Below are 18,735 nucleotides of genomic sequence, written 5' to 3'. Positions count from 1 at the left end.
ATGGTGGACAATTAGACGCTTCCTTGTTAAAATGCTCTTGAGACGAAGCTTAATTTGTCTCCTTCCAATGAGAATGAGAATGAGACATTGAGACTGAGACGGGGTAATTCATTGGTCTATGACGGATTGAGGGGGCAATATTTTATTTATAATAATTGGTTGCCATTAGTAAGCATTAATCAGATTGTTTTGAAGGAAAATCTATATCCTTGTGAATTCAGTACACATAGGTTTGAGGAATTTCATAAAATGAGTACAACTCTAATGTTTACTAAATATTTGTCAACTTAACTCTAAAATTAAATTTATCGGATTGATTTCAAATTGACCAATTTAAACTGTTGAAATCTGTCTATCTTACGAGTGATGCATCTACATGCAAAAGTTTTAAATTTTCGAATTAGTTTAGTCAAGTGGTCAAAAAAATGTTCAAAAAATAAATGCATTAAAATTAATTTATAAATCTTCTAATTTTGACCGCTTGACTTTATACTAAATTAATTCGAAAGTTTAAAATTTTTACATGTAAACACATCACTCGTAAAGTAGACAAGTTTCAACTGTTCAAATTCGTCATTTAAAATAAATCTGATAAATATTAGAGTTAAATTTACAAAAAAAAAAGCTTAATAAACTTACAAAAAAGCTTAATTACGATATTTTTCATATGTCAGATCTTGCCACTTTAAAAGAAGACTTTCAATAAAAAAATAGCAATTAAATATTTTTTATCACTGTGAGAAATATATATAAAATATGCGTACATATATACAAAAGTAAAACCCTGAAACCAAGAAATATGTGCAAAAATAAAGGTGAAACCTCCAAAAGAGGTTGCAAGAGGAGTCAGACATGTAAAAGAAATGGTTTGTTTGGCAAATCCGAAACAATGGAATTAATGTTAATCTAAAAGAGGCGATAACGGTTCTTTTGATATTTAATAATGAATTTTTAAATAAATCTGAAAGTTTTTTAAGTAAATCTTATTGGATACTGTGATGACATATTCAGAATAGTTAATTAATTTGAACCATTAAAATTTGAAGTACTTGATCTACGGTGAAACATAGATCGAATTACAGCATATTATATACACATAATATATATTACATAAGGGTTAAAATGTATCATGTTTTTCATACTTTATTATCTGTTATATTCTCTATCTCTGATTTTAAAGTTCAAATCATCAATATTAACCAATCACCGTGATTACTATATTAAAATGTATTTGAAGACTAAATTATATTTTTTTTGGAAATTATTTTATGATTTATTTAGATATGTACAAAAATTGTATAGATAGGTCAAAATTTTGCAACTCTCTAAAAAAAATAGCAATTTTTTTCAAAAAAAAAAAGTCAAATTTGGTCTCCAAGCAGATTATAATATGAAAATCGTTAATGTCACACCCCGCGGCCATGGGTCGTAACAGTCTGACACGGTTCAGAATTCAACAGAAAATCAGAACAGTTCCAGAAGCAGTTCAAACGTCTAAAACAGTCACATGTGACATGCTGCACTGTTTTATCCATATCTAAGCCATACGAACTCGGATTAAGGTGATTCAAAGTCCTACCGAAAACTTACAAAATACTCTACAACTTTGATGTTTTGAGATTGTCCAAAATAATAACATATCATAGTAAAAAGAGCGTGTCAAGATAAGTAGTCTGTTTTGGGCTGTATTAATTAGGTGTGAGTTTTGAGTGTGTTTTAATTAGGGTCAAAGAGTATTTATTTCCAGCTGTATTTTGGGGTTTCTAGGAAGATAATTAAGTATATTTTGGGAGGATAAAAAGTAGTTGAAGTTGTATTAATGATTAGGTGACTTTTGGAGATCTTTGTAAGGCTATAAGAGAAACCATGCTGAATTTGTAAAACAGCTTATGAAATATTACGAATTTTAAATTCTGAGTTGAGTTTATCTCCTCTTTGCCTCTTTGAGTTGAGCTTACTCCTCTTTGAGTGTTCTCTGTTGAGATAGCGTGTGTCCTTGTGAATCTCATTGGCCGGGCTGGTGTCATTTGGTATCAGAGCTCAAGGTTGAAGATGGTGCGTCCTAGAACACTTAACAACACTAACCGACAAGAGCAAGAGACACGTGACCTACGAGACATTGAGGTGAATGAGTTGAGACAGCTTGTCCAACAACTCCAGCAGCGTCTAGAGCGCGTGGAGGCCTCTGGGCGAGACCGCGATGACTCCTATCGTGGCTCAGACGGCGAAAATTCCAGCGGTGATGAAGAAGAGATTAACCCCTTCAGCGATGACCATTCTCTGGTTTCTAGTGATGAAGAGGCTCTCCATCAAAACCGTACTCGAAGGAACACTCGTTTCCAACGGGCCATTGATCTAAAGGCAGATATTCCGATGTACGAAGGTCGTATTCAGCCGGATCAGTTCATAGATTGGCTCAACACGGTTGAACGTGTGTTTGATTACCAAGATGTCCCTGAAGAAGAGAAGGTGAAGATTGTTGCCATTAAACTGAAGAAGCACGCTTCTATTTGGTGGGAGCAGCTAAAAATGAAAAGGGCTCGTGAGGGTAAGTCGAAAATCAGAACTTGGGAGAAAATGAAGAAAGAGTTGCGAAAAAAGTTTCTTCCCGAAGGTTACTTGCAAGAAGCATTTCTTTACCTCCACGACTTCACTCAATGTGACAAAACAGTGGCAGATTACACGGAAGAATTTGACCATCTCATGTTGAAGTGTGGCATTGTAGAACCCGAAGAGCAAACCATAGCCCGGTATCTCCGCGGGCTTCGAAGAGAAATTCATGACATGGTAACTCTCCAACCTTTCATTACTTATCATGATGTTTTTAAACTTGCCACAAAAGTTGAGAAGCAACTAAAGGAGAAAGAGGGCAGAAAATCGATGAGTTATGGCGGAACCCGAGTTTCAAGCCGTGGCTATTCGACTAACCAGGGTAGTAGCTCTCAACCAACCAAACTAGCAGCATCCAAGGTTGTAAAAACGTTTCCAGCAAAGGAGGCAGCAACTAGACCATCTCGAGCAACCCCAAAAACTGTGCAATGTTACAAGTGTAAGGGATACGGCCATATTGCATCCAAATGTCCAAACTAGCGGGTGTTCACACTCGTTGAAGAGCCTATAGAAGAAGAGAACATGGATTTTAACTCCCCACCTGTCTTTGATGAACCGATAGAAGAAGAAGAAGATGTCACATATGGAGACACGGGTGAGATGTTGGTGATTAGAAGAGTATTAAACTCTAGCATGGAAGAGAATGAGGTATGGCTTCGCAACAATATTTTTCATACGCGTTGCACCTCTCATGGCAAGGTATGTGATGTTATTATTGATAGTGGGAGTTGTGAGAATGTGGTTTCCGACACTATGGTTCAGAAATTACCCCTCAAAACTGAAAAACACCCTCAACTGTATAAGCTTTCTTGGTTACAAAAGGGAAAATCTGTGCAAGTGGACCAGCGGTGTTTGGTGAATTTTTCCATTGGGAATAAGTATCGGGATGAGGTATGGTGTGATGTAGTACCAATGGATGCATGTCATTTACTTTTGGGGAGGCCTTGGCAATTTGATCGAAAAGTTGTTCATGACGGGTTCAAAAACACTTATTCGTTTGAGAAGGATGGTGTGAAAATTATTTTGGGTCCTTTCAAAATGAGGAATATATCCAAACCATCTCATGGGGAGGGTAATTTCTTTCTTTCAAAATCTGAATTTAATGAAGCTTTGGAAGAATCTGAGGTGGCTTATGCACTTGTGTTGAAAGAAGTGAGAAATGAGAATCCAAAAATACCCGAAATGTTAATACCGTTACTAGAAAAATTCCAAGACATTTTTCCGAATGAAATTCCAGCGGGTTTACCTCCTATGAGGGATGTACAACATTGTATTGATTTTGTACCCGGTGCAGTTTTGCCGAACAAAGCGGCATACCGAATGAACCCAACTGAAAATGCCGAACTTCAGCGGCAAGTTGATGAACTTTTGAGCAAGGGTTTGGTGCGGAAAAGCATGAGTCCGTGTGCTGTTCCGGCCCTCCTTGTCCCAAAGAAAGACGGGTCTTTTCGCATGTGTGTGGATAGTAGAGCGGTTAACAAGATTACCATCAAGTACCGGTTCCTATTCCCCGTCTTGATGACATGCTGGACCAACTTCATGGTGGTAGTGTGTTTTCAAAAATTGATCTTCGCAGTGGCTACCACCAGATTCGTATGAGACCCGGTGATGAATGGAAAACAGCGTTTAAAACACGTGATGGGCTATTTGAGTGGTTGGTAATGCCATTTGGACTCTCTAATGCTCCTAGTACTTTTATGCGACTAATGAATCTTGTTTTCAAGCCGTTTATTGGCAGGTTTGTGGTGGTTTATTTTGATGACATTCTCGTGTATAGCACGGGACTAGAGAAACATTTGGAGCACCTCCAAAAAATCTTTGAAGTGCTGGCCGAACAAAAGCTGTACATCAACATGAAGAAGTGCGAGTTCATAACCGACAGTTTGGTGTTCTTAGGCTATGTTGTCTCAGCTGAAGGAATTCATGTGGATCCTTCCAAGATAGATGCCATTCTCTCTTGGCCGGTTCCAGCAACCATTCATGAAGTGCGAAGTTTTCATGGTTTAGCATCATTCTATCGCCGATTCATTCGAAATTTCAGCACTCTCGTCTCGCCAATTACCGAGTGCTTGAAAGGCGGTGTATTCAACTGGACTGAGGAGGCTCAATTGAGTTTTGAGCTCATTAAACAGAAAATGACAGCAACTCCTATCCTTGCTTTGCCCAATTTTGAGAATATTTTTGAGCTTGAATGTGATGCATCTGGTGTGGGGATTGGTGCGGTTCTCAACCAAGACAGACGACCTATCGCTTTCTTTAGCGAGAAGCTGTCAAATTCACGCAAAAACTACACAACATATGACAAGGAGTTCTATGCTATTGTGCAGGCTCTTGGGCATTGGAGGCATTATCTCATTTCCAAAGAATTCATCCTCTACTCTGATCATGAGGCGCTGAAATTCATTAATGGGCAGCATAAACTCAAACCGAGGCATGCACGTTGGGTGGAATTTTTGCAAGCCTACACATTTCACATCAAGCACAAAAGTGGGACTTCTAATCAAGTGGCGGATGCCTTGAGTAGACGACATTCCTTGCTCTCCACAATGCAAGCAAAAGTGTTGGGTTTTGAAGAAGTAAAAAGAATGTACAAGGAAGATGAGTTCTTTCATAAGGTGATTGAAGAATGTGAAAAGGGGGCATATAAAGAGTTCGTTTTGCATGACAGATTTCTCTTCAACAACAAACGATTGTGCATTCCAGATTGTTCTTTGCGATTGGAAATTATTAAGGAGGTTCACGATGGTGGATTAAGTGGACATTTTGGGCGAGATAAGACCATTACTTTACTTAATGATCGTTTCTTTTGGCCAAAAATGAAGAGGGATGTGAATCATTACATCATGAGGTGCCGAACTTGTCATATAGCGAAGTCCAAGTCCCAAAATACCGGCCTTTACACTCCTCTTCCTGTTCCTATTGCGTCTTGGGAGGATGTGAGTATGGACTTTGTCATGGGGCTGCCACGAACTCAAAGGAGCAAGGATTCTATTATGGTGGTAGTGGATCGGTTCTCTAAAATGGCTCACTTTGTGCCTTGTTCCAAAACCATGGATTCAACTAATGTGGCAGATTTATATTTCAAGGAAATAGTAAAGTTGCATGGTATTCCCAAGACCATAACTTCTGACCGTGACCCGAAGTTTGTTGGGCACTTTTGGCGCACTCTATGGAAGAAAATGGGGACAAAGCTGCAGTTTAGTTCATCTTATCATCCCCAAATGGATGGACAAATTGAGACAGTTAATCGAAGTTTGGGCAACTTATTGAGGAGTTTGGTGGGAGAAAACATTCGGCGCTGGGATCTTGTTCTGCCCCAAGCTGAATTTGCTTACAACCGGTCGTGCAATCAAACAACTGGTAAAAGTCCGTTTGAAGTTGTGTATGGGCGTAATCCAGCAAGTCCTTTTGATCTTGTGCCTTTGCCAATAAATCAGAGTTATAGTGCAGATGCAGAAGAGCGTGCTAAGTCCATTAAAGAGTTACATGAACAAGTTAGGAGGCGAATTGAGAAACAAAATCAGAAGTACGAAAAACAAGCAAACAAGCATCGCAAGGCTCAGATTTTTAAAGAAGGAGATCTTGTTTGGGTGCATTTGAGCAAGGAGCGCTTTCCACCTGGTCGCAATCCTAAACTCAAACAGCGAGGTGATGGACCGTTTAAGATTGTGCGGTGCTTAGGAGACAATGCATACAAAGTGGAGCTCCCAGGAGACTATGGAGTATCGGCTACATTCAATGTGAAAGATCTTCAGCCATACTATGGAGAAAATGAGCAGAACTCGTGGACGAGTTCTTTTCAACCAGGGGAGAATGACACAGTCCAGAATTCAACAGAAAATCAGAACAGTTCCAGAAGCAATTCAAACGTCTAAAACAGCCACATGTGACATGCTGCACTGTTTTATCCATATCTAAGCCATACGAACTCGGATTAAGGTGATTCAAAGTCCTACCGAAAGCTTACAAAATACTCTACAACTTTGATGTTTTGAGATTGTCCAAAATAATAACATATCATAGTAAAAAGAGCGTGTCAAGATAAGTAGTCTGTTTTGGGCTGTATTAATTAGGTGTGAGTTTTGAGTGTGTTTTAATTAGGGTCAAAGAGTATTTATTTCCAGCTGTATTTTGGGGTTTTTAGGAAGATAATTAAGTATATTTTGGAAGGATAAAAAGTAGTTGAAGTTGTATTAATGATTAGGTGACTTTTGGAGGTCTTTGTAAGGCTATAAGAGAAGCCATGCTGAATTTGTAAAACAGCTTATGAAATATTACGAATTTTAAATTCTGAGTTGAGTTTATCTCCTCTTTGCCTCTTTGAGTTGAGCTTACTCCTCTTTGAGTGTTCTCTGTTGAGATAGCGTGTGTCCTTGTGAATCTCATTGGCCGGGCCGGTGTCACAGTCCCCCGCCGTAAGCATACAATACCGTGTATGCTTACAAGACAATTACAATTCAATTCAGACAATAAGCAATATAAAATAAGTTTATAAATATAATCATAGTGCACAGTCTGGTCAGAATATAATACATCAAAAGTATCTCATCCAGATACCAACCATGAGGCCTACCCTAAAACTATACAACAAAACATATCTAGGGTCATGTGATGGTAAACTACTAAGGCCTACTACTCGCGTGCCTCTCCGAAATCGGTCGTACCCGTACCTGTAAAATAACCCGAAGGGTGGGGGTGAGAATAAAATTCTCAGTGCGAAATTTGCCACAGTTTAGATTATTGGACTTGCAATCAAATTCCATATTCAAAAATGAAACCCAGACCATAGCAATTCAAATCAGTTCATATTCATAATAAAAAGAATACAAATGCTCGACAACAATTCAACCTGCTAAATCACAATTAACGAAATTTCCAAGATGAATTTCAAACACAACACATATTTGGCTTAACTCGACTCATTAGGGCTTGTAGCAACTACAGATGTTCTTTCGAGCTGGACCCTTTATCAAACCCTTTTCTGTAGGGTTACTGACACCTACAGACGTTCCACCGAGCTGGACCCTTTATCTGACACCCATCTGTAATCGCTTGGCTTAACCGTTTACTAAGGTCTGGTTCAAGTCATATAAAGAAAATCCTCTTTGGAATCATTTCAATGTTCGTAACATTCAATTGACCGTCCAAATGCATTAACACGTAGGAGAATGCCACCGAGCCATAGACGTTACACATGTCACCCACGACTCCAAATCACACATCAATACAATCACTCACCCCTCGTCCCAACCAATACTGGGAAAACTGAGAGTCGTTCACCTAAAGCGCTAGAAGGATTTCGGGCTCAAAGTCAGCTTATACAGCTCAACTTTGCAAATTCGTTGGATCCAAGTGCTTAACTTCGTAAATCCATTCACCTATACATTCTCAATCAATAAGTTCGTGGTGACTCTCAATCAAAATCAGATCATAATAGATCGACACAATTGATAACCATACCAGCATGCAAATCACTCAAGTCACACCAATTCGAGTTTAATTTGATTGGGCTATGCACATGATTTACACAATTCAATGATGCAATCAATCAGATATTCAACATGACAAACGAATAAACAGTTTAATTCCTGAAGATGAAATATCAAACAAGTCCAAGAATCCCGCACCTGATTACGACGAGCGTATTGCGTACTTATGGATCAGACGTCTCGAAGTGTCCCGCAAAGTCTTGCTCGACCGAGCCTACGCCTATATTACACATAAACTTGGTTTAACCTTGGTTCACGATCGAGATGTTCACTCGAGTTACATTAGGACTTATACTTTCTTTAATCAATTCTGTGTCTTTTGGTACTGATCTTTCTTATTCCTCTTTCCTTACCAACAATCTCACCTTTGCATCTAGGTCCTCTAAATCATATACAGTTCAATTTGGTAACAATCTAGGTACCGGTTCTCTATTTTGGTTACCGTAACAATTCGATTTACCGATTGGTTAAATCCTAATTTGGTCAAAACCTCAAATTAACCGTTAAACGTTGTAGAAATTCAAGATCAAGAGTTAACCCTACTGATTACAAGTCTAATCGGTTGGATTAAACTAATCAATTCACGATTATGCCCAATTTTGATTTTGGCACAAAACCCTAGAAATCAGAATCCACAACCGAGGTGAAATCGGGTAAAGAATCGACAAATAAACAATCAAAGAAGCTCAAGGAGCTAGTCTACAAGCAATTCAAACACAAATCTCGGGTTTAAAACGAAAACCTGAGCAATCGAGAAATTCGAGATTTTTAGAGAGAAACGAGAAGAGAAAGGAATACTGAATAGGATAGCTATGAGAGATCTACGGCCGCTTGCTCAGTTCCAACTTCGATTTCTCGCAACAATCGGGGGTTTGAGAGGGAACAGAAACTCTCTCTTTCTTTTTCTTCTCTCTTGGCAGAATTTCACTTGAAAATGGGAAAGAAATGAAGTGGGAGAGAGAGAGAGCACAGGAATTATGCAAATAAACCCTCAGAATCATCCAGTGCGGATCGCTCACCCACACTGGATCTGAGTGCGGACGCACTCAGCACTTAGCTGATCTTTCCAGCGCTTTCAAGAGGAAAGAACTGGTGTCGGTGTGGGTCCTCCATCCGCACTCACCATCAGTGCGGACGCACTCAATACTTAGTGTTATTTTTCAGCAAAATTTGGAAAAGCCCGAGCCTAGTGCGAACGCACTGAGACTCCAGTGCGGGTCAGCTCATCCGCACCCAGCACTTAGTTGATTTTTCAGAAATTTCAGATCAACACAGAAATTCATGAGTGCGGACGCACTAGGATCCAGTGCGGGTCAATCCATCAGCACTCACAGAAATTTCGAAAGAAATTTTAAGGAAAACAGAATCCAGTGCGGGTCAGCCACCCGCACTCACCACTAGTGCGGACGCACTGGACCTATAAAGGTTCAGAACTTCAAAATTTTGACGCGGTTTCGATTCACACTTAACTTATTTATTTAGAGGAACCTTAATTAAGGTTTAAATTTCTATTTTGTTAGCACGATTTTCGATTCTTGCTTTTAAATCATTTGAAATTTAATTGTTAAAATTCTGTAACGTAACAGTTAATCATTTCAGATCAACTGTTTGGATTTTAAAAATGAAAATAAAAAATTGTTGTTTTCAGCTCAGTTATTGCAAAATTGAAGATTGAGAGAAACTCTTTATCTCTAAATACATGTTTTACCCTTCAACGCTTTTTCTCTCTTAAATTTGCCTCATTAATGCAAAAAGTTAATAAAGAAATGTTAATAAAGATAGTTACTAAGATATAAAGAGTACAATAGCCCTTTTTATAAAATATATATATATATATATATATATATATAGAGTTAGGCTGGGGTGCTATGGATAGCATAGTGGCCTTCCGTGCTACGGCTCAATATTCAAGTTTTCAAAATCCAAACTGTCGATCCGAACCGTTCATTGTTTAATCCATATTGAAATGTGCTTGGAGACCAAATTTTACATTTTTTGGAATTTTTTTGCTATTTATTAAGATGGTTTCAAAATCGCTGTTTTTATTAAAATTCTGCACCACTGGAAAACAGCGATTTCAAGCCATCTTAATAAATAGCAAAAAAATTCCAAAAAATGTAAAATTTGGTCTCCAAGCACATTTCAATATGGATTAAACAATGAACGGTTCGGATCGACTGTTTGGATTTTGAAAACTTGAATATTGAGCCGTAGCACGAGAGGCCACTATGCTATCCATAGCACCCCAGCCTAACTCTATATATATATATATATATATATATATATATATATATATATATATATATATATATATATATATATATATATATATATATTATAATACTAGTGGTTACAATTATTATTACTATAATTGTTTGTATAAAAAAATATAATTAGGATAAAGAATAATTTAGAAATAAAAAGGTCGGAAATAAAAGTGTTTTTTTTTTATATATAATTTGTAGTGGAAGAAATTCTGCTTCTTGAAGATATTTTCTTCTCTTACATGTAAATGTAAGAAGTGAAATATGGAGGGAATCAGAGTTGAGAAGTAGAAAGAGCAATACAAGTCAACAGAAGATGTCAAAAGACAAATTTTGATTTTAGTGAAATTTACCTCAGCTTCTGGTATGTGTGGCTTATGTTCTGTTTGCTTTTGACTATGTGTGTCCAGCAGATATGCTGATGAACTGTCAAAGTTTTAATTGTTTGTTTTGTAATTTATGGGTGTAAATTAACTATTTCTTCAATGAAAATGAAGTGGGCTTAGCCCTTTTTATTAGAAAAATATTATAATACTAGTGCATGCTAACAATTATTATTATTATTATTATTATTATTATTATTGTTGTTGTTGTTGTTGTTGTTGGTGTATATAAAAAATATAATTAGGATAAAGAATAATTTAGAAATAAAAAGGTCGGAAACAAAAGTTTTTTTTTTTGTATATAATTTGTAGTGGAAGAAATTCTGACTTCTTGAAGATATTTTCTTGTCTTACATGTATGTAAGAGGTGGAAGAAAACCTTTCAATTTTTTCTTGTCCATTTATTTGACAATTATATATATTTCAAATATTGAGATACCAAGTATCCCTAAAATAAGAATCAACAGAGGAAAGTAAGCAAGCCCTTGAAGAGCCGTCGTCCTCTTCTTTTTGTGGAATAAAATTTCACCACACATCAATTTGGCAGATTCAGAGATTTTGACAAATATATTTGGAATTGGAACACAGAAAGTTTGAGGAAAATATTGTAATAAGTGAGAAAGATAGGTTGCCTTGAGCGCTAGGCAAAGGCAAAAACATGGCAACTCCAATTTGCAGCCCTGCACGTGCACAAAAGTACAATTGTCAGCCGTGCTGATTCATTTGTCAATTTTTTCAATAAAAAAGAAAAGAAAAAGAAAAAAGATATGCATCGATCTCAAATCTGATCTCTCCTAACAGGCAGGCTGCATCCACGCATTCACTTGATTTGATGTGTGAAAGAAAAGAATTGACCTTTTGTTTTCGAATATTTATGATATGCGTTTAATGTTTTATTTGAAAAGCTGCAATTCGATCATGACCTTTAATTAGTTTTAACTTTTAATGGTAATAAAGTAATGCAATTGATCAAGTTAATCTATTAACAATTAATTGTCAGTAAATCTCAACCTATATATTTTTTATAAGAATGAAGTTTGAAGTTTGAAGCATAACATAATATATATTGGCAACCTGTAATTTGCTCTTCCTTTTTGTCTTTTTTTCAAAAAATAAACAGATGGTAATAGAAGATGAATTAGCAGGTGACATGTCCATGTGCTGGCGTTTGACAAATTTCAGAGCAAAGTGGATTTAATTAGGTGTATATGCATGTGAACGTCATGGAACCAACCTGCTCCATCCATCTTCTTCTTCTTCTTCTTATTTAAAAAAAAAAAAAAAGGAAAAATGATGCATGTAGTCATACAATGATATTAACAGAGCAATTTTGTTTCATACAATGCATCAGTCATATGGAGCGTTGTTATGATTTTTTACTCTACTCTACTGTCCGTATACTATATATATAAAGCAAAATTTGATCTGTCAATATTTTACCCAATTATACGGTGGCGAATTGAATGACAGCTAGTTGTAAAATTGATAGAGGACAAGGATTGAATTAAAATGAATAAAGGAAGCTCATTAATTAACATTAAATTGCGCCTAGAAGAAGGGAAATGGCTAAACAGTATTTAGTAGTTGACTTAATTGGTCGATCAGCAGTACTGAAAATTATTATCATTAATTAATACGAATAACAAGTTAATTTAAAAACTTTAATTATATCATCCAAAAGCTAATGGGCAGTTGGATCTGACGCATTTTTTCACATTTTCGTACAGACATAATTCTATTTGTAGTTTACCCACTAGGAGAGCATGCATGTCTGACATGTATATAATTTAAATTTTAATATTAAAAATTATTCTTAACGTAATTCTATTTAGTTCATAATTTTTTTTTATTCATTCAGAGTATGTTTGTGGTTGGAGTAAGAATAGGTTATTATTATAACAAGACTATTCGAAATAGCTTGTTCTTTATTTGGATAGAGTTAAATAGCTAGGATAGTGAATTCAACTCTTTTGTCTTATTAGAATAGTTTATTCTTACAAAAAAAAGTTGAATTTAACTATTATTTTAATAAGAAAAATGATAAAAAATATTTCCACCGATTTCATATTGAAATCAAATATACCTGATCTGATATCCAAAATAAGTACCAACATCAAATATAATAAGTCTTACGTACAGATGTTCAAACAACAAAAGTACATAACAATATCTAATACGTAAAATAAACATCATAAATCGAACAAACTAGCTTCCACAAACTAACAGAACACTAACAAATTTAAACTGTCCAAAAGACCACAGTCAAGCCAATTCATCACAATTAACTTGATCTTCTTCAATCAACTTTTATCCCGACATTGGATTTTGGGAGTTACTAGCTCAATGAACCTGAGTAGTTATTTCCTCGCTAGACTCCTCTCTGGCAATGGACAACAGTAGGTCCACTACCTGAGCTGTGTCCTGGTTGCTGTTTTCTTCCTCCATAATTAGGTACGGGAGATCCTTAACATCAGATGGAATTATTAGATTTTATTTAAGGAAAGAATTATCAGATCTAAATTAGCACATAAAGTTGTTAAAGAAATAATCTTAGACCTAATGATCTTAATAGAGAGAGAATGAGCATCATTTATTAAAACAAATTATATTCCTCTCTAATCAAATAGTCCATACCATACCATAGTATAGCTCTCCTTAATGAAATAGTTGCATCAAAAAGCCAAAAGTCATCTAAAAAGACTCGTACTCAAAACTCAAAAGTAAAAGTCTTTATTTATTGAATAAATTTAAATCTTCAATATCCAAACTTAAAGCAATTACAATTGCATACAATTTTCCCATCGACATCGATCATTAATGAACATAAATATACATAGATATGCAAATATGGTAATGTAAATGCTACCCAACCGAACGAATAATGAATGCGGTCTTGTGCATAGTTGAGTTGAGGGGTGTGACATCAACTCCCAACCACATAATTAATTAATCAACGCATACATAAATGCATATATATATATATATATATATATACAGACACAGCATGTCCAGTCAATTGAATTGATCATTGAAAAGTGAAAACCAATGTAATTTCGTCTGATTGAAATCGTTCCATTAATTTTCTAAAATTTTAAAGACATTTATACGAATCTTAATATGAATCTAATTACTTTGACAAAATATTTAACTAAATTTGATCTGATATCCACCATCTGATACCTAGTGATGCCCCATTTATTCATAAATAAAATGTTTTTTTAGATTTTTTTGAATCGAACAGTAGATTATTTAGCTAACCGAATCATTCACAAATAAAACGCGAATTACGAATTATTCGCAAATAAAATGCAAAAAAAATACAATTTTGTTTTTGTTTTGTTTTTTTGGGGTTTTTTATTTTTACTTTTTTTTTGGAATAATCTGAATTATTTGTGAATTACAAATTTTTAATTCTGTTAAATTAAATTAAAATAATTCGTTTGTCGCTATTATCACAATATGCATAAGTTGTAAAGAAAGAGAGAGGGGAGGCTCAAGGCTGCATCTGCAGTTGACGGTGGAATTGGAAATTTGAAACGGAGCCCATGGGCATGGCAACATGAGATATACAGGAACAGGAACAGGAACAGGAAAGAGGTAAAATAAAAGCAAGTAAAGGCTACAGAGATGGACAGACCGAGTACTACGGCACCCTTCCAACCGCCACGTGTCAGTTCACCCGCCATCCAACAACCTCCATCCATTTGGGCACAAAATTTAGAAATTCCCCGTCCCATCCATCCCCTCCCCGGATGACCTGATCCTAATGGCACGCATTCCCTCAATTTTATCCCCACGCTCCTTTCTTTTGACTTTTTTTTTAATCTCTCATCCCATCCCATCTCATCTCATCTCATCTCATCTCATCTCATCTTGACTCTAGATGCATGAACAGCTTTTTTTTAGTTTGTTTTCAAACGGAGGAGGCTGCCTCCTATTCATCCACGAATTCACATCCTCTGAGATATCTCATATTTTGCGTCACCTTTTAGAAAATCTCAACCGTTGCAATACGTTCTGTGCGAATCTCAAAGCTCAAATAATACTGGCCCCCTACGTCACCCCGAATAGGCACCGGACACGTCGGTCACGCAAAATATGAGATATCTGAGAGGATACGCACTCAATAGTCCACTACCCTACCGACCCTTAAATAAACCATTTTTTTTTTTTTTTATAACTTTCGTTTCAAACGGAGCCGGAGTCCGGAGGCATGCAATTATTATTATTATTTATTATTTATTATTTATTAAAAGAAAGAAACTGAAAGTGGGTCATGTGGGTGAATTATGTATTTATGTGTGAACCCAAGTAGTCAACGGCTACAGCACAAAACTTTCACATATTTCAACCCCCACCCACTGCCCACTGCCTCAGCCTTTTCTTCTCTTCTCCCCAGCAACATCAAGTCAACTCTCCCTTCCTTCCTTCTTCCTCTCCTCTCCTCTCCTCTCCTCTCCTCTCTACTCGCCATGGGCAACGGCGTCACTAGACTCGCCCACTGCCTCCGCTCCCCTTCCAACCGCCGCCGCCATCATGTCTCTCCCGCTGCTCTTCTCCCTTCTGATGCCTACGACGACTCACTTGGCCACTCCTTCTGCTATGTCCGCTCCTCCGCACCTTCCGGACCTGCCCCCTCCGATTATTCCTCTGCCGCCTTCCGATCCATCTCTGGTGCCGCCGTCAGCGCCAACGCCTCCACCGCTCTTTCCACCTCCTTCCTCCTTCCACCCGACCCCAACACCGCCGCCGCCGTCTCTTCCTCTTCATCCTTCGAGAGCTCTCTCTCCTTCGCTTCCGTCCCTCTCCAGCCAGCCCCGCGCTTACCCTCAGGCCCTTTATCCGGCCCTCTCCCGTCCGATCGACCGTTCATGTCTGGACCGATCGATCGAGCCGGCTTTCTCTCCGGCCCTCTCAATCCTACCTCCACCTCCTCGCCCCCCTCCACCCTTCGCCGTAGCCGCTCAGTCGTAACGGGTCGACGCCGCAACCGCCGCCGCCGCCAGGTCTCCGCCCTGATTCGCTCCATTGCTTCATCTCTTTCCCTCACCAAAGACAAAGACAAGGCCTTAACTGACGAGCCACTGAGCTCTGGGGCTGACGACTTTTCAATCAACATCAGTGGAAGCAGCAGTATTGAGTGGGCCCAAGGCAGGGCCGGCGAGGATCGGGTCCACGTGGTGGTCTCAGAAGAACACGGCTGGGTATTTGTTGGGATCTACGATGGGTTCAATGGACCAGATGCTACTGATTTCTTGCTGACGCACCTCTACCCGTTGATCCACCTCCAGCTGAAAGGCATTCTCTGGCAAGAAGAAGAATCACAAGAGATGAAGAAGCGACCAAGCAGTAAATCAAAGAGTAGAGATGGCAAGGCCAGACATGTGGAGGTGTTGAAGGCTTTGTCTCGGGCTCTGAGGAAAGCAGAGGAGGCATATTTGAACATTGCAGATAACATGCTCGATGAAAATCCGGAGCTGGCGCTGATGGGTTCTTGTGTGCTAGTCATGCTTATGAAGGGGGAAGATGTTTATTTAATGAATGTCGGGGATAGCCGTGCTGTGCTCGCCACCAAGTCAGGAAGAGAATTGGAGGGAATTAATGAGGATCTTTTGAATGATTTCTCCGGATTTCTGCCGACTTTATCGTCCGTTCAACTCACTTTTGATCATAGTACTTGCGCTGCAGAGGTCAGTATATGTCTCTCTCTGTTACTTTTATGTTTTTGCTGTAATTTTTTTTTTTACTTATATCTTATCTGTGTTTGTTTTGGCGTCGTTTTGTTTACAGGAGATAATTAGGATAAAAAATGAGCATCCTGATGATTCAACTGCCATTGCCAATGATCGAGTCAAGGGATCTTTAAAAGTAACTAGAGCTTTTGGTGCCGGTTTTCTCAAACAGGTAATTGTTATCTTCTGAAATTTTCTTCTTGCCAGAATAGTCTTACCTTTTTAAGAATTTCATGGTCATGATTAAATTCTTCACCCTGATATGGTGTGTTGATGCAATTATTTGAAACTTGAGTAATTTCCTTCGTCTGTTACATTAGTAGATTACTTTAAATGTAGTCTCTCTAGAAGTGCTTCTACCAGATCTCAGTTAGAAAGATAGCATTGCAGTTTAATTCAAGTATTTTATTTAATTTACATAAACTGAATTTCAAAATATATATTATCCTTCCCTTTAGTGTCTTTCCTGGATCTTTTGATCAACTCATCCAACATATATGTCATGTAATTCCATATGATTTGTCTGGTTAATACTCTAACAAGCAGAAAAGGTCAAATATTTACTATAACAAATCAGAAAATGTAAGGAAAATGCAATATTCAGTTGTTATACTTTGAAAAGGCACTGGTTTTTAGTATGGCAAAATGAAAATGTCTAGTTGCCATCTCACAATGTAGATTCTTGACTCTAGAAAGTTTGAACTCGTATTTGATAGGTTATCTTGTGTTTTTCTATTAGTTAGTTGTAATACTACCTGAACATTAGCTTTATTGAGCTTGGCTTAGATATGTATATATATATTCAGAAAATCTGCTCATTGACTAATCGAATGAAAATTGTTGGATTTAGAATGCTTTGGAATGATTATTCTAGGGAAATATCTCCCAATCTGACTCCATTACTAAAATGTAAAGTTCAAAGTAAAGGTCAATACTTTTCTGAAAGCTACTGAAGTAGATTACAAGGAAGTCATATTAATATTGGCTACTATCACTTGTAATACAAGACTGAATCAAATAAATAATAGTAATCTTTGGTCAATATTTTATTATTACTATCCATATCACAAAATCAACTTTTAGGATTTCATCTGGAACATATTAGAATAACAAGACAGTTAGCTAGTAGTCGTAGATGCCTGCTAAGAAATGAACCCACCAATAGTGCAACGGTTAGTAATGACAGGGACATTTGCAAACTATTGATATGTTTGACAAGTTTGTTAAGTAGATCTCATCTTATTAACTGCAAAAGGTGAATGTGTGAGGCATGATAATTAATATACTTAATACATGTGGTTGCAGCCAAAATGGAACAATGCTCTGCTGGAGGTGTTTAGAATAGATTATGTGGGGACAGCACCGTATATCACGTGCCACCCGTCTCTGTACCACTACCGGGTGGGGCCAAAGGACAAGTTCCTGATCCTTTCGTCGGACGGGCTGTATCAGTACTTGACGAATGAGGAGGCCGTCACTCAGGTCGAGATGTTCCTCTCTACCTCCCCCGATGGTGATCCAGCCCAGCACCTCATTGAGGAGCTTCTCTTTCGTGCTGCTGACAAAGCAGGTCAGTAATTATCTTACTTCCTTTCCTTCCTTTTGTTGCTGCAACTGTCAGTCACTGTTAATAATACTGTTACTGACTTACTGTTATAGATTTAGTGTAATATATTGATTATTTTACTTTTGACATCTTTTACATGTCAGTGGTGTGTAATGGAATGGGCTAATATTGCTTCTTTGACTTTATCTCTACTCCTTGTTTTATTTTAGGAATGGAGTTGTATGAGTTGCTGGAAATTCCACAAGGCGACAGGAGGCGGTATTATGATGACGTGTCTATAATTGTAATTTCTCTGGAAGGACGGATTTGGAGATCATTTGTGTAAATACAGATTAGATTATATAGAATGAAAGTATAGGAAAGAAATAACATATAGAGATCATTTGTGATTCAATTGATGTGCGATGGCCTCCTGTTGATTAAAAGTAAAAAAAGTAAAAAAAAAAACATGATAGCTCATTCTTTCGTCGTATATAAATAAAGGCGGACCACATTTTCCATGTGGGCGTCAGATTAAATTCATGTTTTTGACTTTTGTGCCGTATCATTTCATATCATGTGATTCAATTGATGAAGAGGTTAATTACAAAAGAATGGAGTTGGAAACGGGGTGTTTGACTAACTGTTGATTTACTTGCCACAGAATTTGTCTATTGCCTGACTGAAGCTGTTGTCAAACTGCATGGTTTG

General features: G+C 37.4%; 2 protein-coding genes across 2 annotated transcripts; both read left to right on the top strand.

The window, feature by feature from the left end:
• The first annotated feature begins 2,021 nt into the window (after positions 1 to 2,021).
• On the top strand, positions 2,022 to 3,090 carry LOC144565967 (uncharacterized). The gene has a single exon (XM_078315824.1). It carries the CDS (start codon positions 2,053 to 2,055, stop codon positions 3,088 to 3,090), a length of 1,038 nt encoding a protein of 345 aa, XP_078171950.1. The 5' UTR covers positions 2,022 to 2,052.
• An 11,893-nt stretch (positions 3,091 to 14,983) lies between these two features.
• LOC144557582 (putative protein phosphatase 2C 4) lies at positions 14,984 to 18,492 on the top strand. The gene is made up of 4 exons (XM_078306180.1): positions 14,984 to 16,436; positions 16,537 to 16,650; positions 17,784 to 18,048; positions 18,255 to 18,492. Exons 1-4 carry the CDS (start codon positions 15,036 to 15,038, stop codon positions 18,368 to 18,370), a joined length of 1,896 nt encoding a protein of 631 aa, XP_078162306.1. The 5' UTR covers positions 14,984 to 15,035; the 3' UTR covers positions 18,371 to 18,492.
• Positions 18,493 to 18,735: the final 243 nt, after the last annotated feature.

The sequence above is a fragment of the Carex rostrata genome, chromosome 1 (genome assembly GCF_964058835.1).
Source record: "Carex rostrata chromosome 1, lpCarRost1.2, whole genome shotgun sequence".
In the NCBI taxonomy this organism is placed as follows: Eukaryota; Viridiplantae; Streptophyta; class Magnoliopsida; order Poales; family Cyperaceae; genus Carex; species Carex rostrata.
This window is presented reverse-complemented; position numbering and strand designations above follow the sequence as displayed.

What these genes read in the sequence shown, in the direction of transcription:
- LOC144565967 (XM_078315824.1), top strand. Translation starts at nt 2,053, where the DNA reads ATGGTGCGTCCTAGAACACTTAACAACACTAACCGACAAGAGCAAGAG.
- LOC144557582 (XM_078306180.1), top strand. Translation starts at nt 15,036, where the DNA reads ATGTATTTATGTGTGAACCCAAGTAGTCAACGGCTACAGCACAAAACT. An exon ending in ATAGTACTTGCGCTGCAGAG is followed by an intron (nt 16,437 to 16,536) that starts GTCAGTATATGT and finishes TTTTGTTTACAG; the next exon opens with GAGATAATTAGGATAAAAAA. An exon ending in GTGCCGGTTTTCTCAAACAG is followed by an intron (nt 16,651 to 17,783) that starts GTAATTGTTATC and finishes ATGTGGTTGCAG; the next exon opens with CCAAAATGGAACAATGCTCT.